Consider the following 17,656-nt stretch of genomic DNA (forward strand, 5'->3'; position numbering starts at 1 on the left):
TTTATAAAAAAATATAAAAAAATACATTTTACTTATATAAGTTATTCTTTGGAATTAATAATCGTAGTAATTCTTGCGGACCCAGCGTATGCGCGGTCCTCGCTGCGACATTATTTTGACAGAGGCGCTCGCCGCCGCAGACACCACTTCTTGTACCTAACAACAACATATCACTTGAGTTTACACTGTAGAAAACACATATATGAATATTCAATGACGTCACAAAACATACACGTGAGGAATTTCATGTTATAAAATATTTTTTAAAAGAAATGAGGGGAGAAGAGATCCCCTTTAACAAACTTTGTATTTGTACGATCTTGATTGATTGCTTGCTCTCTCTCGCGCTAATTTTTTTTTGTAAATGAGCAGTCACTGTTTGCCTTAAAGAGGCATTTACAGTTTCACCGGGCTTGAGGTGGCGCTTAGCCTTAACCTTGTTTAAGAGTAACTAGGCTCGAGGGCTCCCTCAGGAGCCTCGGCTCGGGCTGTTACTTCATTATTATTACCGGATTGGGAGGTCACCGAACTCTTAGATCGTCTGGCGATTCTTGTAGAACCGGCCTTTATACGAGACTTCCATTGTCTTCTGAGGGTCATGGTGGGAGGTTTAATGCTTTTGTGTTCTTTTGAAAGAAAGAAAGAAAGAAAGAAAGAAGAAAGTTTATTAACACAAAAAAGATTAAACCAAAAAACAATAACCTTATACTAACATAAAATTACACATAATTAATCTGGATATTAAGTTACCATTTATGGTATTTAGGGTAATCTTGTGATGCCCACACTAGGCATAGCCTGTATCGTGGGCACCGATATTCAATAAAGAAATACAATATTCAGAACACAAAATAACAAAAACCCTCATTCACGGCATTTTAGCATTTAACAATTATAAGTTACTCCAGTATACAATTGAAAAATAAATAAATAAATTTAATTTATTTTTTATATTTCTCAGTTTACACAATGTATAATGGAAACTTCCTTAATTCCAAGGGGTGTCCAATTCTTCTGTCTTCTATTTTATACCCTTCACTCGTGTATTACAATACAAGGAAGTGAGACTAAGTAGTATGAACTGGACAAGTTGAGGTTTATGTTAATACAATACTTACACTTAACATCAAGTTCTGCGCGTTGCCAACCAGCATGTTGATCGCTTCCTTGTCTTCTTGATTGTCTACAAATTAAATATTCTCATTAACTAATGAATAAGGTAATAAGTCTTCTGAAATTTTTTTACAGGTTATGACTAAATACTTAGAAACTATTGAAATGCATGTAACAAGTGACCTTGTCCGAGAGAGGAGCCTTTGACAGTCGTCAACATCTTGAGCTGGCCGCTAATGGTGGGGATTCTGTCACACACTTGTAGCAAATTCTGGAACACAAACACGTGTAAAATACATGAAAACAGCAATCGTCTCGTTGAGATACGTAACCATTATTTTACGGTAATCCTAATATTTTGAAATGTTATTCGGAACAGAGGTTTGGTAACGAGCTTATGCAACGTAACTTCACTAAACAGTTGAATTTTAACACTACAGAATTCCCCTCCTTACTTAGAGAAATTTCTTGTACTAAATTAGTACAAGAAATTTATACAAAATTACCATTAAAGTGAACATTAAACGGTGCTTTAGTTAGTAAAATATGTATGCTGTCGTTTTTATACAAATATATAAAGGAAGTGAATTTTCTCTTAACATTAATTCTAAGTACTTACATTTCGAATCCTAAGATCTGAGCACTCGAGCGCCAGTTTCCTGGCCAACTTCGTCACTTCGATGGAAGCTTTCACTATAGCTTTAGATGTCGCGATCACCTCTGGCTTCATATCTAAAGATAAACAACATCGTAATGTATTTAATTCACATACCACCAAATTAGATCAATATGGATAGACCTTGGAAGAGGTGGATAGATGGAGGATGACTGACATATATATCTGCAGATCAAACAATACAAATCAATGATACCTTGGTTCATGTAGTCAGAGAGCCTGGCCATGAGCACGGCCATGCGCTTGGCTACGGCCACTATCTCATTGTCTCGCGCCGACCACTCGCGCACCGCCGCGTGCAGGTCTAGTGCAGCCGCCTGCACACAAACAATACCATAAATATTTATATACAATGTCTCTCATATGTTATATAGTAACAGCTCAAAGCATTGGTTATTTAATTGTAAAATTAACTTCAACTGTATCACTAAGTTCATTAGTCAGATTACAAGTTACTTACGAAGATAGGTTGATTTGGATCCAGTTGTTTTTGGAATATACTTTCGCCGCTCAGAGCAGACTCCACCTGGCTCATAGTTCTTAATATCTGAAAAAGTACATTGTGAGAAATTTTATAAGATAAAATAAATTACGAGCGTTCACATTTTCTATCAGTATGCATTTTCACTGTCGCAGTCGCGACTGATATAAAAATGAATACAAAAGTGGAAAAGAGACCTTCCTATCAGAAAGAAGAACTTTTATAGCAAAAGGTAGTTTACACGGATTGTATGAAAGAGGATATGCATAAGAAGATAGTGTGAGATATGACGGCTGATAGAGATGTGTAGAATAGTAGTGAATACTGTGCCGACCATATGACGTATGATCTTTACCTCAGCAGTTACGTCACGCCAGTCGCGCTGCTGGCTGGCGCGCGCGCCGGCACCAGGAGCTGTGGCCTGCAGCCGGCGCTGCGCCTGCGCCAGCGCGCGCCGCAACTCCGCGTCATGCGCCGCGTGACCAGAGTTCAGCCCCGCCTCTAACACGCGCCAACCCAACCTGCACACACCATTTGTCACTCACACACCATACACACTTAAGAGGAAAGACTGAAATGTCACCTTTGAATATTATAAGAGGTTTACAACACATAAATAAGGTCAGAGGTTTACACATATCAGGATCCCCTAAAAAGTTGTGAATCTCATTTACCCCACGTTACAGAGTTATGGAATTGTGGCCAGAGATCGCATACAGAAGTCTCAGAGTGGGTAGTGTCATAATGCGTCTGGTGATCTAAACAAAATAGTGTATCAAATAAAACATACTTGGTGATGAGGTTTGAGGTGTGAGCAGACTTGAGAGGGTCGTCCTGCGAGCCTGACTGCTCGCGCATGCGCTGCATTGTCTCACCTGAATTACGATGCAAAATTCATGTACACAGATCTATTAAAATAGATTTCAATTATTTACTTTAAACAGAATTTATTAAGTCAGAAAAGTCTTACCCGCGGCTTGCACAAAATCAACAGGATCAACAGAACGGTCACATAGTATTCGAACCTTCGACATTGACTCTGCATACTCAGCCATCAGAGCTTTGTACTTATCAATAATGACCTGTAATGTATAATAACCTTTTAAAACCGCAAAAAAAAATCAATTGCACAAAATTACATTTTGAAAGTTCTTCCTTATTAACAACCCACTTATTGACATTTTTGTATTTTCTTTCTTCAGTAATTTTGTGTATTTTTTTTACATTTTCGTATACCGTCGTCTTCTTACCTGTTGTTGTGGTGAACTAATTCTTTCTTGTGTAGCTTTCACTAATGACGGCGCCAAAAGTTCCACCTAAAAGAAATAAAAAATAAATAAAGAGCCTAAAAATACTTTACCTAGCTACAAAAATCGGTCTTTCCTGGTCTTTTTTAAACTAAGCCTAGCGCTAGATTTCTAAATCGAGCATCCAGTTCTTACCTGTTGACTACACTGAGTAAGGTCATTGGCTACATGGGGAGGCCCAGCATCCGCCGCCAACCGCGCAGTCCTCGTCACACGGCTCATCTGCGCCAGTAACTCGGCTATCTTCAGCTCCAGAAGATACTTTCTCTTCGCCTCATCTAAAAATAATGTCAATAAATTCAGTTACCTGACTTACTAGCAAACTGACCATCGATCTCTTTGGGACGGATGGATGAAAAAAAGGAGAACTGTGTACTGTGGAAGGTATCGGGGAAGACCTATGTCCCGCATGGACTAGCTAGGCCGATTAGGTAAAATTATCGTTACAATTATTTTTTTCGTCGAAGATAAAATCATTCATGTATTCGTAACGCGTTCTTACCTTTTTCAACGTCAACTAGAAGTTCAAGGTCATCCAATGCGGTGCCGTCTTCTAAGAAATCTTCCACGACACGAGTCACAACGAAACGGTCTAACATCTTCTTCAATTCCGTCAAACGCTCCCACAGGAGACTGGAGAATATTTGAATGTAAGACACATTTTCAATAACACATACATAAACATTTTGGTGACAAATTACCTTGATTTTTCTTTGTTGTATTTAAATGAACATTCCATTGACAATTTCTCCACTTCGTCTATGGTTTGACTCATATCTTCTTTATCAACGTCGTTCAAATCTTCTACCATCTGAAAGAACGTAAGCATTAATAATTTTGAGGTTAGGCAACACATCTGCAATTGCAATTGTGGATGTCTATGGGCAGCGGTAGCTTCGCTATTTTAGCGAATTCAGGTGGCCGCTTGCTCGTTTGCCACCTTGTAATATAAAAAAACCTTCTTTATCTAAGTTTCATGAACTTTTAAGAAATATTTGTCAACAAACCTGTTTAGCAATGTTGACTATATTTATAACACCTTGTATTCCATGTGATCTGATGTCTTCGCTCGTGTTTGTTGTCTGCAGCCATTTTTTTGCCGAATCCATTCTATAATATATAACGCAAACATTGACACTGGTTTTAAGTTACATATTAACGATGTTTTAATTTGTAAACACTTTGAAAACTAATTATCATTCCATGACCTTATTCTACTCAATTGGAATCAGCGTACGAGGTTTTATGAACCTTAAAGCTTTGACTTCATTTTTTACGACTACTTACTTGGTAGTATCTTAAAATATTACATAATTAAAATAATTATAGCCAAATAATTCAAAAATTACTTCTAAAAAATACAACAACCATAAAATGAGTAACAAAAGATAAGCATTATTTATACTCTGCTAATACTCACTGAGTTTCTAAATGGCTCTTCTTTTGAACCTCTGTTTCCTGAAAAGTAACAAATTAGAATTTTACATAACTTGTATATTGATAAAGCCATATTATTACAATTATTTAGGTGCTCGATACTGTAAAATATTGTGTATAACTCATACACAAATTTACCTCTTCTTCCTGTGCTTGGTTTAATTCCAGCAGCCGTGTACGACGACCATTCTCTCTGTTAACATTTAACATTTAATTTAAATGAGATGTTTATCATTTTATTATTATTATAATATTGCTATTTTTTACTTTTGTAGTTTAACTAACCTAATACTATTGACTAGTACATCAAAAGCCCGCAGCAGCGCTGTACGACTGCTACCGTACGTCTTCCAGGAAGTCACGCCATCTTTACTATTGATGTTATTTACCAGGGAGACAGTCTTGGTCAACAACTCACTGCAACAAAATAATAAAGTAATAATCCTGTAGATATCAAATGCCATGATAGTTGTGTTATCTCCATCATAGTCCAAATAACGGAGACAACTATATAACAGCCAGAATTTATTGCAAAAATTATTAATTTACTTTGAAATGTTATCTTGCTTCAAAGGAAGATAGTACGATATAAAGAATATTTTGTTGTGATACAATAAATCTGTTAACATACGAATTAAAATTTATAGTTAACTAGCTTTTACCCGCGACTCCGTCCGCGCGCAGGAAAAAAAACTTAATAGCGGTATGAATTTTTTCTCGCCTTTTAAACCTTCCCTAGACCTCCACGAACATTTCAAGACTAAGATAAGATAAATCCGTTCAGCCGTTCTCGAGTTTTAGTGAGACTAACGAACAGCAATTCATTTTTATATATATAGATTAAAGCTCACCTAGAATTCTTAACCACATCATTATATGCTAATGCTGTGTCTTCTGATAGGTTGGTAGCTTTTGGTAGGATAGTTGGCCTCTTGATGACAGCATTCAGAACAGCTATAGCGTCTAAGATCTTCAGTGTTGATGAACTGATTTGTGTCTGTTAGAAATCGGTTTGTAATATAGTACAGAAAAATATAGGAAGAGAGAGAGAGAGAATAATTAAAGAATAAAAGAAGATATGAGAAAGAGACTCTTTTGTTTGTTTTTAAGTGTTATGTCGCTCTCTCTTTTACTTTACCTACGTAATATCTTTTATCTCTCTCTTGTAACGCCTAAACGTAATCTTAGAAATTTTCCTCTCTCATGCATGAAGTTTTATTTAAATAGCTTACCGCATTAGAATTAGAGCTGTGTAAAGTATCATCAAATTCCTTAATTGATGTGTTTATTTCAGAAGCGGCATTTATCAGGTCATTCTTATCACTTGTGTCGATAACCTTGTTCTTAGACTCGATAATGACAGCTTGAAGTTGTCGCCCATTTTCAATTAATTCCGACTGTAAATGCTTAACCTGGAACAAAGCAAAAATGTACTTCTTTTCATGAAAATTTTCCTTTTAATATCGAATAACTTCTATTAATGGATTAATTAATACTTTGGATGTCTTAAAGGTTAGGGGGATTTTAGGGGGATTAATTTACTTTCAAAGTGTTAATTATTATATTTGATCATTTGTTTACCTGATTTATATTCCCAGAGCACATTATTCTGACACAGTTATCCTGCATCGACTCGGTAAGTTCTTGAATCTTTATCACATTAGGAAGTCCATCTCTGGCACACTCCTTGTACTTGTCTGATATTGATATCTTTGGAAAAAACACACGTAATAATTAGTTTTAGTAAATTTAAAATGAATACAATATTTTCGTTTCTTTTTCTAAAGTTTGTCTGTCATTCTTTTTGTTAGTGACCATTCATTATTTTTTTCAACGTGTCTAAACCATTGTAAGCATGTTAAGTTTGGATATTTTTTTAATTTAATAAGAGATAATATGAAAAAGACTCACAAGATAAGCGCATTGTGCCGCATGTTCCGATATATTGTATACAGAAGATGTAATATATTGTAGTGTTGAATAACCCTCTTCTCGAGTCATTACTTCGTCATTTTTCAATTTATCTAGAAGTAATTGGTGCAAAATAAATTATTCATCTATATTTATACAAGAAAGTCGTGTTAGTTACACTATTTATAACTCAAGAACGGCTGAATCAATTTGACTGAAAATTGGTGGGCAGGTAGCTTAGTGCCAGGAAACGGACATAGGATAATTTTTACCCCGTTTTCTATTTTTTATTCCGCGCGGACGGAGTCGCGGGTAAAAGCTAGTTCAATATAAAATTGAACTGACAATTTAAAAATAGCATTTATTTATCTACTTATTTATTTTAAGGAAAACCAACAGTCATTTTTAGAAATAGAAACATTATACGAAAATGTTATAGCGCGAAAAAAATAGAAAAACAAAAAGTTAAAGAACACAAAAATTACAATAAAAGAAGAAGTAGATTTAGTTTATTTATAATAGATTTGTGTCTTTTATAGGATTTAAATGTGCTGTTACATATGACATCAGTGTGGTCCAGCACAGCTTGCAGACAGTCAGCGTAACCTCGCGCACAGCTCGGCCGCGCGCTCTGCAGGAAGCTGGTCTGCAGCTTCAATCTGCTTAACAACTCCTTGCTCACTTCATCAGGGTCCGTGACACGACTCTGTGAGATATTATTTATTGGGTACATCACTGTTACAAAACGATATCAATGTGTAGGTATGTGTAGTGAGGAGTAGACCAAAGTATGGCGTTCATGGCATTAAAGTTACAGTTACAGTTTTGATACATTAAAAAATTATTTACCAATTTATTTATTGATTCATTCAAAGACCGAATAGCATCTAAGAGACGTCTTCTTGTATTCATAGAGTCTGCTTCCTATAATGTAAAAATGAAACAAAATTAAAGTATATTTTATAAAACTTCTTTCTTATTAATAATGTTTTTTTTTTACTTCTTCTAATTTTATTAGTGTGAAATACCTACCTTACTGACTTGCTCAGCGACTTTTAATAATTTGAAAGTTGCAAATCGCATATCTTTCGCAGACTCCTCAATCCTATGACTCTGGATACGGTTCTATAAAAAATAATTTAAATCATCAACCATGATACTAAAGAGATAATCAATATACAGTCGAACCTTGAAAACTGAGAGTCCAATAAAACGCGTTATTTTTTTCTCTAAAACCTGGGTTTCTCGCTTATGGAGGTCGTCAGAATCAAAGACTCGCTTATAGAGGTTTATCATTTATCCAGGTTTGACTGTATGTTCGATATATATTAGAACAAACATTTATAAAAAATAAACTTTAATACCTCATCATTCCTAAGGGCGTGCGCCAAGGTATCCAACTCTAAGGCGACATCTGTAACCGTGTGGAGACTCCGAGACAAATTCTGTGGTTTCTGAATACTAGACGTTATTGTACCGATCATAGAGTCCAATTTTAATGCAGTCTGATGGAACTTCTTCTTAAGATCACTGGAACAAAGGTAAATGTATACAAATGAATAAAAACAGGATAGTTTTGTTAATGATATCCTGCTCGAAGGATCATCTGTTATAACACACTCGAGAAGATTATAAATGAGTACTTATAGTTAAAAGTTGAATACCACTTCACTAAATATCGTTTATTTGACATACTTTTTATCTCCATCCAAATGAACGTCACTAGATGGCAGCAGTAGTCGTCTCACATCTACATCATCAACAACTTTGTTTTGTTTCCCATTGTACTTGCCGCTGCAATCAAAATCTTCGAGCTCCTAAAATGTGAAAAATATTTCAAATGCATGAAAGAAACTAGAACAATGGCTAAAAAAATTATAATAAATTATTTTTAATGGGATTATTTAAGATGTAAACTGTTGGTAAATAATGAAAATACCTGTATAATTTGGTCAGTTACGATCAAGTCTTCTGCAGTGTCGTGTTCCTGCCAAGTGGCAAGACGTCGGCTCGTTGCTATCATCAGAGTTCGGAACAATAGAAGTAGTTTTCTCAAATGTTCTTCTAACCTTTAAGAATAGAAAGAGAACTTTCATATCTAGAATTTCATGCCTTAATTACTATCATCAACTAGATTCTCAAATACCTGCATTTCTCCTTAGGGTCGTTGATGTCTGTGCGCATGCGCAGGTCCGTGATGTATGCAGCGAGCGCGGGCGTCAGCTGCTCCGCGGAGCTGTGCGGAGACGCCGCGACACAGCACAGCGCGGTTAGGGCTGCGCTGTCCGCCTGATATATTTTTTAACAAAGTTTTAAATATACGACTCGATCCATATTAAAGAAGTGCAAGCTATATTAATAGAGCTACATAAGTAGCTTGTTTGAATTAAATTTATTTTTAAATACCTTGTCGTAACAAGGAATATTTAAGCTAGAATTCGGCTTCAGCATGCTGTCTATCTTATTTTCCAGCTCCATAAGGTCGTGGAGGCTTTCGTCAAGAGCAGCGCTGTCAGCTGTCGCCAATGCACCTTTTACTGCAAACCTTTCAAGGAAAAGACATACGCTAGAGAGAAGGTCATCTATTTCACTTTGTGTTATCGTAGAATTAATAAATATAACTCACCGTAACGTATTAATGCTATCAGTAAGCTCTTGCATCTTAATTTGCAGAGCTCTCCTTGATTTAATATCAACAATATTTCTAGCAGCAGAAGTCATTGTATGCGTGGCTTTCTCGCAATTCTGCAACATTAAATATTACATTTGAAAATCAACGTCTACATGACGTGTCGTTATTAAACATGACGTGACGTTCCCTAACGTGACGTGATATATAGTGTGTACCAAACTTACCAAAGCAAAACCTTCGATACGCAGCATGTCATCCGTAAGACCTTCATGTTCGAGGACCTCTGATGGACTCATCGTTTCTTTTGCTATTGCTGACATTTTGTTACATTCTTCTATGATCATCTAAAAATACAAAATATTCAAAAATACAAGAGAAATTCTATTTTATTTTTTTTATTTTGATATAATAATATTAATTACTTATTTAAATATTTTAGTTAATTGAAGTTTCCTTGTAGTTTTTTCTTTACCTGAAGTTCTTTTCTACCGTCTTCACGATTCGTATCTTGAGCAGTTTTAGATAAAGCTTCTATGTTATCCGCCACATCTTTTACAAAGTCCTGGAAATCATCAAAGGTTTTAAGTGGCTTTAAGACTTCTTCATTTTAATTTGCAAACGTCTCTAAGTCGGAGAAATAAATATAACAAATTACCATAACATCAACGAAGTTGCTCTGTCCATCTCCTCCGCCACGTCTGCTCTGCAGTATCATCCTCTGTAAGTCTTGAGTAGCGTTCTCCAGTCTACGAAGCTTATTTATATCCTACACAAAATATGGTTAGTATAGTATAGTACAGATCCATTATTTTTAAACTCAAATTGTATAAATAAACTTACTTCAGGAGATTGTTTGGAATATGAATTAGCGGTGTCCAGTTCTTTGATAGCAGCGGACAGTTTGTCTGCGTCTTGCGCGTATCGTCTGCGCTCCTCCATTGGCAGGTCGGAACACTCCATGTATGACTGAAATATATTACAATCAATAACACCATCTTGTCTTTTTCCTGATGGAGGGTAGAGACAGTGTGTAATACTCTACCATTCATTGCAATTTAAAAATGAATTCATAGAAACGTCGTATCTCTTAACTTCATGTAAACAGTTTTCTGTTATTATAAAAAACAAATTAATTACAATACCTTGTAGTTATTCAACATTTCGGAAGCCAGCTGTCGCATCGGCGAATTCTCCACCTTTATCATAGTTTCTTTCCTCCTTCTAACCAACGTTTCATTCTTAATATCATGTTTTAGACCATCCAAAAGTTTCTCCAGACTCTTGAATTCAACTTCCAAGTCTTTTACTGAGAGTAGCTGTTCCGGTTGCGAAGACAGAGGTTTCCAAATAGAAGAATATTGTTCAACTTTCGAAGAGAGTTGATCTGCGGCCGTCAACAGGATGTTCTGGCTTTCTGGATGTTGGATCAACGGTGCTACGAGCTACAAGGAAGACTCTTATTGAAACAATCAAAATATTTAAAAGCAATATTGCACAGAACTCCAGCTTGAAGTCAAAATATTAAGTCTTATTTTGTGAACTAGTTGTGGTTTGTGTTATAGCAATTGGACTCTTTTAACATAACTAAGTCTTTGGAGGTCTAAACTTGACAAACGATGTCTTATTTCATCGTCGGTCATACTCACTTTAGTGACATAGAGCAGTTTGCTGGCGGCGTTGGCGCAGTTAGTGCCGACGTCTGCGAGGCTGTGAGCGTGCGGGCTGGCGAGCTGAGCGGCCGCGGCGCCGCACGTCGCCAGCCGGGACGCGCAGTCGCCTATCACCTTCGCTCGACCGAGCACCTGACGTACATGTATTGTCGTTTTGATTTGCCTTCATATGTTATAAAATGAATTCCCTAAAATTGGACTAAGGCAACCCATTTCAAAAACAGCAAGATGTAAGATTAAACAAATAAATTACGAAATCGTAAACGTTTCAACGCTCGGCTGAATCATATCTGCTCTCTGATTATTGTACCTGTCTTTCTTGTTCGAGGTCCACTTGCGAGCCGATACCGTATAGTACTTTTGCAGATTTGTTCGCGAAGTCGACTGCGGTTTCATTTAATTTCTGTAAAGTTTGATTTTCATTAGTTAATTATTTAACTAACACGACATTAACTGTAATATGAATACTCGAATATGTAATTGAGTTTGGAGAACTTACTTCATTATTATCATTAGCAGTTCTACACAAAGTTTTAGTAGCCTCGCACAGATCTAGAATGTCGTCAACGATTGGTTTGCCTTGGAGATGTGAGCAGTTGTATAAATCTTTTATATCTGAAATTTAAAATAGATTATTCTAGCTAAAATCCAGTAATACCTAATTTGTATTTTGATTTAATTTACAGGTTTTTTCATCTCTTAATTAATCCTTACCTTTAACAATCGTCGGGAATAGTTCAGAAAAGTTGTCTGCTGATTTAGACGCCACTTTATAATTAATTTTCTCTGGATCTAAAATAAAGTTTCAAGTAAAATTAAAATTTTCATAAAACTGAAGTATAGTATAAGTAACGAATGAACAAAATGAATCTATAAAACATGAAGACATCAGAAAATTATACACTAATAAATGCATTTGGAGGCTAAAGTATGTTAATAAAGGCAAAGACAACAAACCGTTGCATAAGACGAGATGTGAGGCGGCCACGTTGGCCAGCACCAGCTTCTTCTCGAGACGCTCCGCAGCCGCCTCGCCCGCATCCTCTGACAGCATCTCCACACTCTCTATGCCACGTATCTAATATCATTTTAAAATGTTAACAAACAGTACCTCTAGAACTATGGCCATATGTAAAAAAAACTACGCAATGCTATGGCCTGTTTTAAGTCCCTAATTTAAAAAAATACAGCATTGAAATACGAGATGGATTTGTTCTCAATTAAAAAAATAATTATACTGACCCAAAAAAAATTAGGTTTTATGGTAATTGGATTTAGTATTACCTTTCTGATTTTCTCTTCAGCATCTTCAATGTTCTTTGTCGCTACATCAACCGACTTGACAAGTTGCTGCTTGTCTTCATATACCGTTTGGTTCATTGTAGTTGTTTTTTTCGGTACTGTTGGCTTTACCGGCTTAAGAGTTGCATCTATAATTTTAAGATCAGATTACATCTTCGCGTCCTGTGTAACACTTACAGTCGAGGACGCTTATTTCGTATCCACTTCGGTGAATTATTTCACAGTTTTCAATCCCTAAAATATACGTACCGGTTGCATCTCTACAAGCTGCTGTCAACTCATCAATTGCATTCTGTAGTTCCTTCTTCTTGAGTGTCAGTTGGTTCTTTATGTTCTGTTGTTGAGGATCTTGCAGCAGCGCAGTCCACGTGTCTTCCACCTCACCAGCCAGTGTTGACACCTCGTCAGCTGATCTCAGCAGTGTTGACTGACAATTTGGATCGTCTATAGTCGAAGCTGTAAGCTGTAATGGATGTAGAAAGAGGTTTACTTAATTGTTATCATAGCTTCACCTATGTTACTTATGTTTTAAAAAAAGTTTTAGATCAAAGGGAAATTATTAATATTTAATTCAACACTTGATCTGTCGCTAGCGAACCTGTGCAACAGTGAGCAGCAGCTGCGCGGCGTCCACCAGCCTCACCCCCCGGCGGTCCAGCAGCTCGCCCCCCTCCCCGCCCGCGTCCGCCACCACCTCGTACACCTGAGACAGCAGCTCTGTCGCCTTCTCGCACACTGACTTTGACAGCTCCACTATCTGGAATATACACGTTTTATCACTCGGTCTGACCAAAGTGAAGAAGAAGTAATCCCGCATTTCGGCTGATGATTGTGGGTTACGAAGGCCTAATTTTAGTCCCATTTCCTTTTCTTATAAGGAAAGAACGCATAAGAAGAGAAATTATTTTGTTTGTGTGTGTACCCAATTCCATCCATTAAAGGTAGGCAACACATTTGCAATAGCGGATGTCTATGGGCAGCGGTCGCTTTGTCGTTTCGGTAAATTCAGTCAGCTCGCTCGTTTGCCAATTTATAATACAAAAAAATGTTACCAGGTTTTCTCTCTTAAGGTCCGCTCGTGGATTGTAAACATAGCAAAGTTTACTTGAAGCGTCCACTAGCTTGGTTATTGGGTCGTATGCATTCTGAAATATTACACCTTTGTAAGAAATATACAATCAAGTTTTGAAAAAAAAATCCACTATGAAAATGTAATATAGGATGTTTCATTTTTTAGCCGACTTCAAAAAGAAGGAGGTTATCAATTCGACTGTATTTTTTTATGTGTGTTATTGCGAATCTCCGCCCCTGGTGCTCCGATTTTGATAAAAATTATTCTAATCGAAAGGAAGTGCTTGCAGATGGGTCCCAATTTTTTTGATTTTTTTTTAAATAACTAGAAGACTAGTAGATTTTGAATTTAGCTTCAAAATTTGTTGCGAAAATTAGGGACATTTTTTATTTTATCATCATCTTATATAAAGATTACAAAAAGGAGATAAATATTGATCAACATTGTGTATATTTCTCCAGTAGTAAGGTAGAGGACGCCACTTCATTCACAACTTACTTTAGCTTGTCCCAGCTCTGATTCTAGATATATCTCTCCGGTTGCTTCACACAGAGCCTTCAATGAGTCCATCATATTTTTCCTGTCAGCGCCATCTAGTGGTATGGATTTTGTATCTGAAATATACGTACATAATTAATAGTACTCAACAGTCCTTCACAATTCCTTTGTACTTTAGTATAAACTAGCTTTTACCCGCGACTCCGTCCGCGTGGAATAAAAAAAAGAAAGAAAACGGGGTAAAAATTATCCTATGTCCTTTTCCTGGTTCTAAACTACCTGCCCACCAATTTTCAGTCAAATCGATTCAGCCGTTCTTGAGTTATAAATGGTGTAACTAACACAACTTTCTTTTACATATATAGAAGATAGATTGTAGGTTATGTAATAATTTCAATTTGATTACATTCTGTAATAACCTTGTATAATCTGTGGTAAGTATTCATTTATAATCTTCACCGCTTCATTCGCTTCATGGTAATCGGGATTTGTAGGATCTGTAAAAAAAACTTTCACAATTAAAATGCATGTCTTATCTGTGCAATACAAGTTTTTTTTTATCCTCTACCCGAGTTAAAATTGTTTTTACTAGTTTTAGAGGATGGTCTAATCATCACTGCCCTTACTCTACAGGTCAGCACAGTATGTAATACCGTTCCATACATCTTCCTCAGCCATTATATCTTTCACACAGTCATTTCATACTTTCTTCAATCTTCCATCCACATTCAATCTCATTACTTTCTACTAATATTAGTAGTTTTTTCTTTCTTAGTGGATGATCCAGGAGGTCATTCGTTGTCCTACCAGTGGAATGTATCAGTGAGGCGATCGCTGCGTTCAGGTGTGCCAGCTGCTGTGCCAGCCATCGCTGTGTGTCAGGATTTGAAGCAAATGTCGCTGGAACTAGTGCTGATGGCTGCAATAAACAATAAGTTATAACAGTCAAAGCGCCAATACCCTTATGGATAAAGCTTCCAACATTCGATCGTGTAGACGAATTCGATTATTATGAATTATATCGCAGAAGACTGGAACTTAATTGGAATGGTAAAAGTTACTACCTTATTCAATTCATTTTTAGCTTCAAGTATACCATTCTTTGCTTCTGATAACGTCAATATGAACTTGAGTCTCTGCTCTTCTGCTCGCGTTATACCAAGACCTGTTAAGATATAGGACAAAGTAAAATGACATTTAATATTAACATTTCCATCAAATGATCGAATGTTTCTTTCTGATGTTATAAGTAATGTTAAAATATATGTTTGGAAACTTCTTACCATCAATAGTTTCATAATCAGCCATTAGAACTACATCCGATGTCCTAGAAGCATTCGTCGTGGACATCAACCATTGCTGGGTCTCGTCGTCAGATTCTTGTGACGTCGCATGACCACCCGTCACTGGAATCAAACGTGTATTTATAATACGAATTTTCTTAAGTAGTTAGTTCTTAATATCTCCTGAATTTTTTATCATCATTATCATCATCATCAGCTCACTATACATCACCACTGAGGGGCTCGGAGTCTACCCTAAGTTAGTACCCTCACAATACTCATTACTAATTTTAAGGTAACTTGACTCCGTACCATTGAAATTGTACAATGTTTGTCGCAAATCTTCCAAGGCAGATTCCAGCTTGTTTTTCTTGAGCTCTAGTTGTTCGACTACGTCTTTGTACTCGGGGTCTCGTTTCAATGGATTATAGGCGTCGGCCAGCGCACACGACGCGGTACTGACGTTCGCAATGGCCACCATAGCGCTATTCGTGTTTCCAGAAACTTTAGGTGCCTGTACTTCTTCCTGTAGCAGGTTCATAAAAATAGGAATACTTAAAAACCAAAGTTGATAATAATAATAATACCGATTTCATTGATTCGGGAATTTCAATCACCGAGAAAAAATTATATTAGCCTACTGAAAATTATCTAAATAAATTGGCACATTTCAACATTTCCTATAATATGCCCTTAATAAAGTTAAAAAAGATTTGCAGAAAAATATATGTCTAAAAATGGCACGCGCTCTTATATTATCCGACTTGAAGGACCAAGTTACGAAATGATGAATAAATACTTACAGCTAAAGTGGAGTACATATGTTGTACTGCATCCATCAGCTCCTCCCCACAGCGCACCAGACGATCCCCTTCCTCACCCTGCAGTCCTGCAGCCAGGATGTTCACGTCGTCGCTCATGTCGCATGCGGTAGTGTACATTTCCTTTGATAAACGGTTCATCTGGAAATAATAGTTACAAAGACTTAACTGTACCACCTAAGTAAATAGCGGGAAGAGAAAGAGGGCTAAAATTAAGCCTTGAGGCCCGTCTTCTTTGTGGTCGTGGTATCTCACAGGGCAAACTGACCAATTCCTACAACAGATGTTGTTGTTGCTGGCGTCTAATATAGTCATCGGTTGCAATAGAAAATACATAAACACTTTATTCAACATACTTTAACTAAATCTGCATTTGGTGCAGTTCTTGTGACTCCTGCATCCCTCCTTCTGCGTATAAGTGTTTCTTCTGGGGGCACACCTCCAACATCTTCCTCTGAAACGTAGAAAAAATATATTGATTCAGTCAAAACACGAATAAACCCTTACAAAGGTTTATAGATAACTAGCGACCCGCCCCGGCTTCGCACGGGTGCAATGCAAAATATACCTACTACAGAATAAATGCACAATTTATTTAAGGTACTTAAATGGATAAGGATTAATGCTGTATTGTTTAAATGGTTATGCTGGGTTATCCCTAAGAGATAGACATATACCATCGCGGACTTTTTTGTTGAACTTTTTAAGGTGAACAATACTGTAGTACATTATTTTGGTCTATCTCGTAGGGTTCAGCCAGCGTTTGCAATATAAGCGCAAAAAAACGTGCTTATTTACAACATCACATTAGAAAACTTTAAATTTATCAGTGTTTCTCTACTATATTATGCATTTATTATACATACAAACCTTCCTTAAGAATCACTCTATCTATTAAAAAAAACCGCGTCAAAATCCGTTGCGTAGTTTTAAAGATCTAAGCATACATACGGACATACAGCGAAAGCGACTTTGTTTTATACTATGTATTGATATTGAAGTAATAAAGAATGTACCAAGATGATTGAATGGGTATAGCGAAATAGAGGAAAACTGAAGAAAGAAAGGAAAGAGGAATGCGTAAGAAGTTACATAAGGAAGAAGATATGCGTAAGAAGGGAGTGAATTCAGATATGACAGCTGTATGGTAGAGTAGTACGTACTGTGCTAGACATATCAACTAACCTTTAACAGCCTTACACATCGATCTTAAATAATCCAAAGCTGTATTTAACTGTTCGTATTCCTTTTCAAGATTTTCCACAGCTTCCTTGTGTTGTGGTTGACGCTTGAGGGAAGACCATGCTGCCACTAGATCTTTGGACACTGAAGACACGTCGTCTATTGCAGACAATAAGGAGTCTTTGCAAATGGGATCGCTCAATGAAGACTCTAATATCTGAAAAAAAAAATATCATTTTTTTAGTATTACAATCAAAGTAGGGGATATAAT

The 17,656-nt window shown here is 36.6% G+C and overlaps 1 protein-coding gene across 1 annotated transcript in view; it reads right to left on the reverse strand.

Moving 5' to 3' along the window:
• Positions 1-47: 47 nt before the first annotated feature.
• The window catches only part of LOC106711269 (talin-B), a 31,329-nt gene continuing 13,720 nt past the window's right edge, over positions 48-17,656 (reverse strand). The window contains exons 38-90 of the mRNA XM_045683791.1: positions 17,389-17,602; positions 16,560-16,657; positions 16,186-16,344; positions 15,695-15,908; positions 15,383-15,505; positions 15,164-15,264; positions 14,907-15,018; positions 14,519-14,596; positions 14,100-14,215; positions 13,582-13,674; positions 13,128-13,286; positions 12,779-12,992; positions 12,512-12,657; positions 12,185-12,305; positions 11,942-12,019; positions 11,727-11,842; positions 11,538-11,630; positions 11,204-11,359; positions 10,700-10,999; positions 10,398-10,523; positions 10,213-10,323; positions 10,030-10,119; positions 9,782-9,901; positions 9,552-9,670; positions 9,332-9,470; positions 9,072-9,214; positions 8,865-8,994; positions 8,621-8,742; positions 8,290-8,455; positions 7,958-8,050; positions 7,775-7,849; positions 7,484-7,631; positions 6,926-7,038; positions 6,596-6,724; positions 6,247-6,426; positions 5,866-6,011; positions 5,300-5,431; positions 5,153-5,207; positions 4,998-5,035; positions 4,585-4,687; positions 4,279-4,388; positions 4,080-4,210; positions 3,713-3,855; positions 3,521-3,586; positions 3,241-3,352; positions 3,061-3,145; positions 2,626-2,791; positions 2,250-2,336; positions 1,986-2,106; positions 1,733-1,845; positions 1,297-1,384; positions 1,119-1,183; positions 48-156 (exon numbers count right to left, since the gene is read on the reverse strand). Coding sequence (XP_045539747.1) covers positions 55-156; positions 1,119-1,183; positions 1,297-1,384; positions 1,733-1,845; positions 1,986-2,106; positions 2,250-2,336; positions 2,626-2,791; positions 3,061-3,145; positions 3,241-3,352; positions 3,521-3,586; positions 3,713-3,855; positions 4,080-4,210; positions 4,279-4,388; positions 4,585-4,687; positions 4,998-5,035; positions 5,153-5,207; positions 5,300-5,431; positions 5,866-6,011; positions 6,247-6,426; positions 6,596-6,724; positions 6,926-7,038; positions 7,484-7,631; positions 7,775-7,849; positions 7,958-8,050; positions 8,290-8,455; positions 8,621-8,742; positions 8,865-8,994; positions 9,072-9,214; positions 9,332-9,470; positions 9,552-9,670; positions 9,782-9,901; positions 10,030-10,119; positions 10,213-10,323; positions 10,398-10,523; positions 10,700-10,999; positions 11,204-11,359; positions 11,538-11,630; positions 11,727-11,842; positions 11,942-12,019; positions 12,185-12,305; positions 12,512-12,657; positions 12,779-12,992; positions 13,128-13,286; positions 13,582-13,674; positions 14,100-14,215; positions 14,519-14,596; positions 14,907-15,018; positions 15,164-15,264; positions 15,383-15,505; positions 15,695-15,908; positions 16,186-16,344; positions 16,560-16,657; positions 17,389-17,602 — 6,558 coding nt within the window. The 3' untranslated portion in view covers positions 48-54. The remainder of the gene's footprint in view (positions 157-1,118; positions 1,184-1,296; positions 1,385-1,732; positions 1,846-1,985; positions 2,107-2,249; positions 2,337-2,625; positions 2,792-3,060; positions 3,146-3,240; positions 3,353-3,520; positions 3,587-3,712; positions 3,856-4,079; positions 4,211-4,278; positions 4,389-4,584; positions 4,688-4,997; positions 5,036-5,152; positions 5,208-5,299; positions 5,432-5,865; positions 6,012-6,246; positions 6,427-6,595; positions 6,725-6,925; positions 7,039-7,483; positions 7,632-7,774; positions 7,850-7,957; positions 8,051-8,289; positions 8,456-8,620; positions 8,743-8,864; positions 8,995-9,071; positions 9,215-9,331; positions 9,471-9,551; positions 9,671-9,781; positions 9,902-10,029; positions 10,120-10,212; positions 10,324-10,397; positions 10,524-10,699; positions 11,000-11,203; positions 11,360-11,537; positions 11,631-11,726; positions 11,843-11,941; positions 12,020-12,184; positions 12,306-12,511; positions 12,658-12,778; positions 12,993-13,127; positions 13,287-13,581; positions 13,675-14,099; positions 14,216-14,518; positions 14,597-14,906; positions 15,019-15,163; positions 15,265-15,382; positions 15,506-15,694; positions 15,909-16,185; positions 16,345-16,559; positions 16,658-17,388; positions 17,603-17,656) is intronic.

The sequence above is a fragment of the Papilio machaon genome, chromosome 23 (genome assembly GCF_912999745.1).
Source record: "Papilio machaon chromosome 23, ilPapMach1.1, whole genome shotgun sequence".
Classification (NCBI taxonomy): Eukaryota; Metazoa; Arthropoda; class Insecta; order Lepidoptera; family Papilionidae; genus Papilio; species Papilio machaon.